The sequence below is a fragment of the Pterocles gutturalis genome, unplaced genomic scaffold (assembly GCF_000699245.1).
Source record: "Pterocles gutturalis isolate BGI_N339 unplaced genomic scaffold, ASM69924v1 scaffold30256, whole genome shotgun sequence".
In the NCBI taxonomy this organism is placed as follows: domain Eukaryota; kingdom Metazoa; phylum Chordata; class Aves; order Pterocliformes; family Pteroclidae; genus Pterocles; species Pterocles gutturalis.
Window position 1 is genome coordinate 20,280 of NW_010098770.1, and position 9,686 is coordinate 29,965.

Sequence of the window (9,686 nt, forward strand, 5' to 3'; positions counted from 1 at the left end):
GAATGCCTGTCTCACTATGAAACACTTGCTCTGTGTAAAGGGAAGAGATGGGGAGACCGGTTGAACTGTTAGAGCAGGTTGAGCCACTAGCGGCCTTCCTACTGTATTATCTGGGTTTCAACCGTATCTCTACTAAACTAACAAGCTCAAAGTAACATAAATACCACTAGTTCAAGTTGTTCATGGACAACAAGCAGGCAAATTGGAGTTAGCTTTTCAGTAGACTGATTGTTTTATATTTGAATATCATTTTTATGCAATGGAAGTGAATCATTAGTAAACTAACAGCTTAAGCAAAACCAGAACAAGAACATGTTCTGAAACTGCTTTGAAGTAGCCACCTTATTTTTGCAGAAACGAGACAAAAAAAAGTCCTTAAAATTTCTCATCATAGACAGTCTTTTTTTCCCCCATTATTCTCACCATTTAATCATGCTATCTTAATTCCAAAACAAAATTCAATTACTATACTGTGAAGAGCAGTCTGTTGATGTGTGTTACAACTGTAAGAAACAGCATTACAGAGAACTTGCCCATGTACCACAAACTGGTATGCATTTGAATACTGATTAATCTGCTGAAGACGGTACTTTTAAACTGCTTTTCCAGACATCAAGCAATTTCTGTTGCTGCCCACATGCACCTGTCTTGTTATTTTTAATTCTCTTTACAATGTATGAGCAAACTTTTACTAGTTATGACAACAAATACCTGAGGGACTGCTAGATCTGTTATTTGGTAATCCCCAGATGAAGGATAGATTGGAATTAGCGCTTTGGAATTCAGACCAGAAGTATGCTCTTCTCATATACCTAAACAGATGACTATTTTGTTCCCAGCCAAAGCTGCTGTAGAATAAACAATTTGAATGCATTTCAGGGGTGAATTAGTTTATGATAGAGGAAAACAATGATAATCCCAACGTGACACAGCACAGAGAAAACAAATTTATTATTGCAGATCTGAATAGTTACTTTTTACTGCTTTTAGTGACATTGTCTCATGAAAAGTAGACTGCTTTGGGTTACTTCGTGTGAGGAGAGATTAACAGCAGTCTTAAATCAGCTGAAAAAATTAGAGAATTCTAGACAAAGGGTGTAGCAATTGCATACTGTTAAAATCAGAAAATTTCAGAATGCATGTAGCACCAACAATCCAAAACTATTTCTGCAAGTCTCTTTCTAAAAGAGAGTCAGTATCAAATAGCATAGGTTTACTGAAAGCTTATGAAAAAGAAGTTTGCAAAAAACCTGATAATTTAACATTAGTTAATAATAGGTAGCACCGCCTTAAACAAACCCGGAGAACGTGACTGCTTGAAAAGTAACTCCTTACCCAGCATCACATCTTACATTTATTTTGCACAGATTACCTTGCAAAATAAACTTCTGTATTATGCACGCCTTTGCAGAGCAATCTTTTATAAAATTATCTTGTAGAGATAAATGAAATGAATGATTAGACCAGCATGACATGGACAAAGCCATTCCCAAAATAAACTATTTTATCAAAGTGAAGCAGTTGCGCAAACTTACAGGAACTAGTTTCCAAAACCATTTGGTAGGAGACTTCAGAGGAAGCAGTAGGAAAAAAGAATAAAAGCAAATTCAAAGAAAAAAAAAGGAACAATTTATCAGATATCATAAATTACTTTTACAAAGCAATTTTATTTAACATTCTCAGTTTTGTATAACAGTGAATTGTAATTTAATGGTAAGCATTAGTGCACTGTAACCTCTGCGTATTGAACTAATGAGCAGAAATAACACTGGAGAAATACGTCTGCAGCCTTTGTACATTAATATTATCATTTCCCCACATGAACAGGTAGGATGGTCAGATCAATGCAGTTTTAAAGCTTTCACACATCTAATTGTACCCTACATATGCAATCCAACTGAAGAATTCATTCGAGACTTGAAGACATGACATCCCAAGTATCAAAATGAATTCCAGCAGCACACACGGGGAAGCAGGGAAGCAAGCGCAATGGAAAAAGGGATAAACACACCGTAGTACAGTACAACCCACTGCAGTGAAGTAGTGAAGTTTGCATTAGTTACTTCAAGCCAAACAGTCATTTTTATAACATTTAACAAGATGTTTAAACAATCATACGACAGGTTTCCGAACAACAAGAAGTGCAGGCAGTTATATTTTTGCAATGACAAATCACATTAGCATCAGCTGCATGATGTGCAATGACCTGAAATGTAGATGGAGTTTTAGCTACCAGCAGAGAAATGATCAGAACTGATACATACAATTCTAAACTCATATGTGATCAAAAAGTACCAAAAAAATAATGAAGAAAAACTTTAAAATGTAAAATTTGACTTAAAAGCTTAATCCTAAGCACACTGAACTCAGCAAATTTTTCTGTAACTCTACACTCTAGTCTGGCACAATACTTCTACTATTAAAAAAAAAACCTTGTGTAGCAGTATTATAAATACACACAGAAATCTTCCTCACTCTATTATTTCATTGTAGAAATTAAAAAAAAAAAAATTAAACCAATTACCAAAGTGCAGGAATTATTTATTTTTTTTTAAATGAAGATAAGTATTTTCTGGGAATGGTGAAAAAGTAGTTTTAAAACTACTATGGAAAAAACTGCTATGGAAGCTTATTATTTTATGTAGTTGTTAAAATACTGTGCTTCTATAAAACCCTTAAAATAACTGTAGTAATGAAAGCAAGCTTTCATGGAAAAAGGCTATTGTACACAAAAGGGTGTGCATTAGTGACATTAATATTCTCAACATTCTTCTCCTCCGTTTAACTGGGCGGTTAGAGTGGAGAACTCCAAAGCCACTTAGAAGAAATGAAATGCCAGATGCACGTTCACGTGTGGCTCTAGACATTTCAGTCATACCCACCTAAAGCACTTTCCATAGGGTTCAGTTTCTCTTCACCTCACTGAAATATAGTCCATGCATGGAAAAGTAGGTGAATTTGAAAAGAAAATTATCTTAATTTTCAACAGCAACAAGCAATTCTAAACCCTATCACAAAGCAAGGTTTCAGGTAAATGGACTGAGAACAGACCTGGGCTGCCTAATGTTCTCCTTAACACCGATGGGAACATTCTTCTCTGATTTATCCTGATGAAGTGTATTTCAGACTTGGACTCAAAAGGTCCATCAATACCTACTTAATGATAGGTTGAAGAAGCACTCTTTGTAAAAAAGCACATACTTGTTTCAATTCCAAAGACTAGCTCTCTGCAACAATACAAACTGAACTCAAAACTAGCAACCCAATATATATTTTTATTTGTCCACTTGGCTGAAACGATGGTTGAGACAACTACGAATATGGTTCAAGAGGCTGAAAGACTGAAGATGATCAAGTTTAAATTCGAACATACTATAAGATTTATAAATATGCACTTTGCAAAGTCACTGAAGCTGAAATCTCTTGGACAACATAATGGGAATTCAATGGCTGTTGAATTGGCACTTTATATCCACACGAATAAACTATGTTCCCCTGGAACTTATTAAAAATCAGTCACTACATAACAAACTGAGCAATGTTTAAAACACAAACAAACAAAACAACCACAAAACAAAAAAAACCCCAAAGGAACAAAACAGCCTCTTCAGGCGGAGAGCTTACAGTTTTACAAGAAGGTTGTTTAATTCTCCCTAGCAAAAATTTTTTAACATGACTATGATAAATTTAACTCAGTATAAATTCATCCTATGGTGCCAAAAAAATGGTAGTCATGCCCTTCATTAAATACTTGTTTCTGATGTCTTCCTTGCACCATCATTTGTGTTCAAGCAGCTGTGCATTTATTGCATTAATTGGATCAAGAAGCTGATCCTGCTGCAAACTTTTCTTCTTGACAGGTTAGCTTTTGCTAGCAGTGTGGGTTTATGACGCATTAAATTGAAAGTGGAACTATGGCATTAGTGTTATACCTTCACGCAAAATGTTGCACTGTTTAAACTATTTTTAACAAAATGTTTAAAAAAAGCAGGTCTTTGGATGAATCCTCTTACATTTGTTTCTCTCGTAGGATTTGCATTGATCTGGCTTAAATCTATTAAGACTGATTCAGTCTAAAATCATAAAAGCAAACAGAAAAATAACAGGTTTTTGAAAAAACATTGAAAATGTTTTCTCATTGAAAATTACTACATTGAAAATCCCTAGTTTAACCAGTGCAACTGTACATTCACTACATATTATTCAACAGAAGCCTGAAAACCAAAGCTATTCACTACAAAACTCGAAATCCTAATTCTGAAAGAAGATGCAGAGACTCTACCAGAAAAAGACGAGGTTACCACAAATCACCGGCCGATCAAGATCCACAGAGGACTACCTGGAACTAAAAATCATACATACTCCTTCCTCTCTTATCTTCTACACGAAGCTAGCAGCAGAAAAAAGTGAAGGAAAACAAAAGTAATCTCATAATCTGTTAAAGCTGGTTTTATCTATCCAGAAATACAAAGTAGGTACACATCTTACAGTTGTATCATTTATTAATCTGGGTATATGATGCTTACAGTTTTTAGAAGTGTAGAGATTTATAACGTATTGCAAAAAGGTTCATCGCAGAATTGTAAGAAGACAGTAAGGCATTAATTTGGCAAGTTTGAGGATAAATTTAGGAATTTATCACAGTAGAAAAATATAAAATCATTAAAAAGTCTACTCATTAGCTTGGTTTCAGCTTTTAGGTACATAACTTTGCTGCTTCTTGGCCAGAAATTCAAACTAAAGAAAAGCTCTCCCTAACGACTAGAATGAGCTATTCTTTCCATGTTTGTTTGGCCATCTCTCTAAAACAGCAGAAGAGGCATTCTTAATTTAAATTTAGTTCAGGTTCAAAACCTGACCACACCTTAGAAGCTCTGAAACTTAAATATCAAAAGGTATTTGGCTAGAGCAGAAGTGAGATTGCAAAGTTTCTTAAATTTTAGAACTGAATCATCACCTTTTGAACTGCTAACTGTGTTGGTACCACGGAGACCCTAATTACAGAACAGAGCCCAAACCTGGCAAGGATGGTGGAAGACAGAAAAGAGGCACCATGAAATGTTCCAGTTCCCCTTCATGCAAAGTTTTGAAACACAAATAGAAGCAGCAGTTAGGACTTTAAAATCATCAAAGAAAGAAAACAAAACAATTGAATTCAGATGCTGACAATTAAACTACAACTGTAACATGAAGGTAGAAAATGCTGTACTTATATATAGAAGTATAATTTAATTTTTCCATAAACACGGAAAACCATGCAATAATACTGCTTTAGCTAATACAAAGGTAGAATTCAATCCTCCGCTGCCTTTTTTTTTCATTTAAGAAAATTTACTGATACTAATAACCACACCCAGAGAAAGCATGATATAAAAAAAGAGAAGAAAATCACACTAATTAGTATTCCGATAAAAAATTATATCCGTAATTCAGCAATATCCAAACCTGACAGAGGAATTTAGCTACAGTTATTTAACAGCTTTGCTAAGATATACAAGGGAGGGTCAATGCCATGAAGTAACAGGACGTGTCACTGATTCTGTGCTAGAAAAAGAGGAACGCATGGACTGAATGCAACATGGAGACAGACAGTCGGGTAAAACACAAGGAGATGCTTGACAGGAGCCACACCATCATTTAACAGAAGCTCCTGTTAGAAGCTCTGACCAGCTCGATTTGATGCAATTGATCCACCCAATGGATTGGCCGTTCAGTTTTCTCTGGAAAGCTCGCATTCAGTATGATCCACAGTGGAGAAACACAGGCTCCAGTTACAGTGTTGAAAGTGATTCTAAATCTCAAATGTTCACATCTGTGCGATGACCATCAGCTTTAGCAAAAGTGAGTGGAAATTTGGGAAATATTGTGAGGCATATGACACAAAGAATGGCTAAGATTTCAGAGTAGTAAATTAGCCATCAGTTAAATAGATCAATGTTTCTCAAAGAAAACCTAGAGTTAAATAATCTGAATGAGTTGAAAATATGTTGCTGTCTTCCTGCATGCAAAATAAAATGTGAATTCCTTAAATACTTCAAAATAGAGTTGCCTGAATATTTTGCATTCTAGACTTATCTTCTAGTAGCAGATTCCATTTGATCATTGTGTTCACTTAAACTTTACAAATTATGTTTTCACTCATTATTTTATCCTCATTTTTCTCAAGTACTTAAATGTGAAGGACGGCTAACTTTCTAATAGTTTGGGGTTTTTTTAAGCCATAATACACAACAAATTTACTGTCAGAAGAGACATCAAGGGGTCAAATGGAGCCTGAGGTTTTGCCCATGCTGAGATTTCAGCTAATAAAGCTATGCTAGTGCAACCTCCTAGTAAGGAACACCTTACTTGACAGTGTAATTTACGCAGCTGAATCCCACACTGAGGCAAAAACCAGAACATGCACCTGAGAGAACAGTATCACAAACTCACTATACAGATACACATTTTTCCATGATGTGGCAACTGTAGCACAATTTTGCTATTTTTCAAATCCATTTGTACATTGGCCAACAGAACAGGGCTCTGATGATGTTACTAGCTTCACAATTCATATGACAAACACTACAAATGCATATACCATTTTTATATCAATGTTTTATTCCACTGGGTCCATTTCTGGGATCAGAGTTACAGACTACACAGGTCTTTCAATGGGTGATTCAAGAATGCTGACATTAAAGATATATTATAAACTAAAAATTTTATCTTGCTATTCCTAATATATAAAATGCAAAATCTAATAAGTGAAAAGAAACATTACTGAATTTTTACAAACACAGATAATTTTATGGCATTGCTCTGATAATAATGTTCCCTTTGATATATCTTTGTTTACCATATTAAGACTGTCATGCACTTTGGATTTTAAAAATTATTCTCACCTTTCAAAGTGACCTAAAACACACACAAAACTTCCTACTATTATTTTCAGGAAAAAGAAAAATCACTAGAGGACAGAGGATCATAGATTATCTCCCCACCCCCTGTTTACTTTGTTTTATCTAAATTTGAGAAATGAACTTGTCAAGGACATCTTATTCTCCAGATTTCTATGCTATTATCAGTATTGAACACAGATTAAATTCTCCATATCAAGATATATGCATCAGGGTCACACTACCACTGTAAAAAATACCATTTTCCTTTGCTGTGTCACATACTTACTAATTACCCTTCATCATTCCTTATATTTAAAAAGAAACCACAAGTGCAAGGACATTCACTGCAGTCCTGCTTTTTGAAGCAGAACTACCCATGTAACCCACAACTCCTTCAGAAAAGCACTGAAAAGGAGATCACTGCTTACATGAAGCCAGCCCAGGAAGGGAACTAGGATTACAGCCTTGCAGTAGCTAGGAAATTATTTCTGCAAAGGGTATTCAAACTGATTACCAATTCCTCAATAATAACTATGTCACAACAGGATAAATGATCTCATTCTGAAGCAAGCAGTTTTACATACTCTGGAACAGTTAGCTATCCTTCCATATTTTGATGGGTATAATGCTACATAATTAACTGAGCTCCACAAACAAAAGGAAAAAAATCCTTTTAGGAATGGGAATCAAACATAATATGTTTCTATTGTAAATATAATAAAATATATAACCAACCAGTATTTTGGATCACAGACAGAGCAATGCTTCCCATGATCTCTTCCACATAGAAATTTCTCTTTTGAGATGCATGCAGTTCACAAGGAAAAAACATTAAAAATCATGAATAAAAATGTGGTGGTCTTTTTCACATCAGACCTGATGATAGTTTTAATTAATTCAAAAGTATTTATTAATCTTAATAAATTCCTTAGGACTAACATAACAGATGTTTCCCTGCTATCAACTCTTTATTTGTCAAAAAGGGCAACTAGCAATAAAAAGTGCAACTCTATTAGTGTAACACTTAAATGAATATTTTCATGGAAATAATAAAACTAATAACAAAATGACAGAATACTTAAAGTTTGCTTTCTTTAACAAGGAGTTAAAAGCTCAAGGTCTGCAAATGTATATTTGCCTAAGCATACTATATCCAAGTAGGTTTCCTGTTTAAAATATTTTAATTTCTACACCTACCTTTTGACTTCCTGCAGATTCTGCACCGATATGCTCTTTCAGTTTTTGTTCCTGTTCCATTATGTCTTTCAAATGTTCATTTACCTAGAGGCAAAATAGTTTATTCAGTGGTCTGTTCTAAGAAACAAGGAATAGAAGTTGTAAGTTTTTAAAAGGTCTATAAATCACTACCACCGAGTTAACTGAAAAGATTAAACAAACATTTCAGACTATAGCCCTGAAGCATAATCAGCAAATGTCAGTTTCAGATGCAGTCTGGGGTCACTAGGTGTTAGTTTTACATTGTACAAACTGCCTCTTATTATGCTTGATCACATTTGGTCAACAGCGTATCCTTGTTACTTGATTTGATTATGCAGTGAAGGTAGATCACTTCAAGCGAGATGTGTTCAAATACAAACAGAATACTGGGGGTTTAAATCATGATAAATTACACAGTAAGATGGTAACTCTTTTTGGCTCTTTAAGAGACCCTTGAGCAGCTGTCATGGTATCAACATGACAGCAATAGACTGATATGTCAAATGTAATGTATATTATAGTATTTTATTCAGAATTCCCATTTATTTAGTTCACATAACAAGTTTAACTTATTTCTGCACACTTTGCTTTTTATTATCCATACACAGCAGCTGAAGGAACAGTCCATATCAGACACAGCCTCGATACACCTATATACATACATACATAGCCTACCCACTCATGTCTAATCGAATCCTATGGACTACAAAGACAATCACAGCTTGCTTTTCCAGTACTCATACCTTGTTTATCCAGTACATGACAGCATCCTCAATGTCATAGGGTAGATCTGTAGCTTGGAAGAAGGATGAATACTGCTGAGTGCATGCCATCACTTTCTCAACGCTGACCATCTCTACAGTATATGCCATCATCAGAGTATCGATCATGGCCAAGTGAGCACTCTGCAGAGAGAAGCAGCAATACCTAATTAGTTTGCAAATAAAAAGCTCACTTTCTTACGTATCATTTCTGAACAGAGCCACAAAACTGTAAATGCTACAAGTTTTCTGGCTGATAGTTTTTGAATGAAAGACAAAACCACACATAACAGATCTCAGAACACAATACAAAGCACAGAGATACTGATTTTAAAAAAAGCTTATTGTAAATTAAGATAACTTCTGTAACAAAATTGACACCAAAAATAAAGAACTGGAAATGGAAAGAATATGCTATTTTAATGATTCAAACATAACATGACTTTTAACAGAGCTAAAGAGATCTAGTGAAAACAAAAGCGCTGCCCAAGGAATGTTATTTGTACTGAAAACAATAGCTGAGACTACCTGGTGAACAACTTTTATCATCATGAAAATGCTGCAGTGGAAGAGGAAGTTTATCCATTTTTAGAGTCATAAACCATGAAGAAGACACAATTATACTAATCTTAAGTAAATGACAGAAAATATTTTTCTTCTAGTAGACCATAATCTCGTGCAGATGCAGCTATATATGCACAACTAGATATAAGCATCTACTGATAAATACAGCTTCTGTTAAAAGAGATGGCACGTTTCTCCTGGTGCTGTTATGCATTGAAAGACAATGGTTATTTTACAGTTTGTAATAATTAAAAACAAACAA

The 9,686-nt window shown here is 34.7% G+C and overlaps 1 protein-coding gene across 1 annotated transcript in view; it reads right to left on the reverse strand.

Annotated features, from left to right (window-relative positions):
* The window catches only part of LOC104462216 (calmodulin-regulated spectrin-associated protein 2-like), a 25,742-nt gene extending 16,753 nt beyond the window's left edge, over positions 1-8,989 (reverse strand). Inside the window, exons 1-2 of the mRNA XM_010074079.1 lie at positions 8,843-8,989; positions 8,079-8,162 (exon numbers count right to left, since the gene is read on the reverse strand). Coding sequence (XP_010072381.1) covers positions 8,079-8,162; positions 8,843-8,989 — 231 coding nt within the window. The remainder of the gene's footprint in view (positions 1-8,078; positions 8,163-8,842) is intronic.
* Between the last annotated feature and the right edge of the window lie 697 nt (positions 8,990-9,686).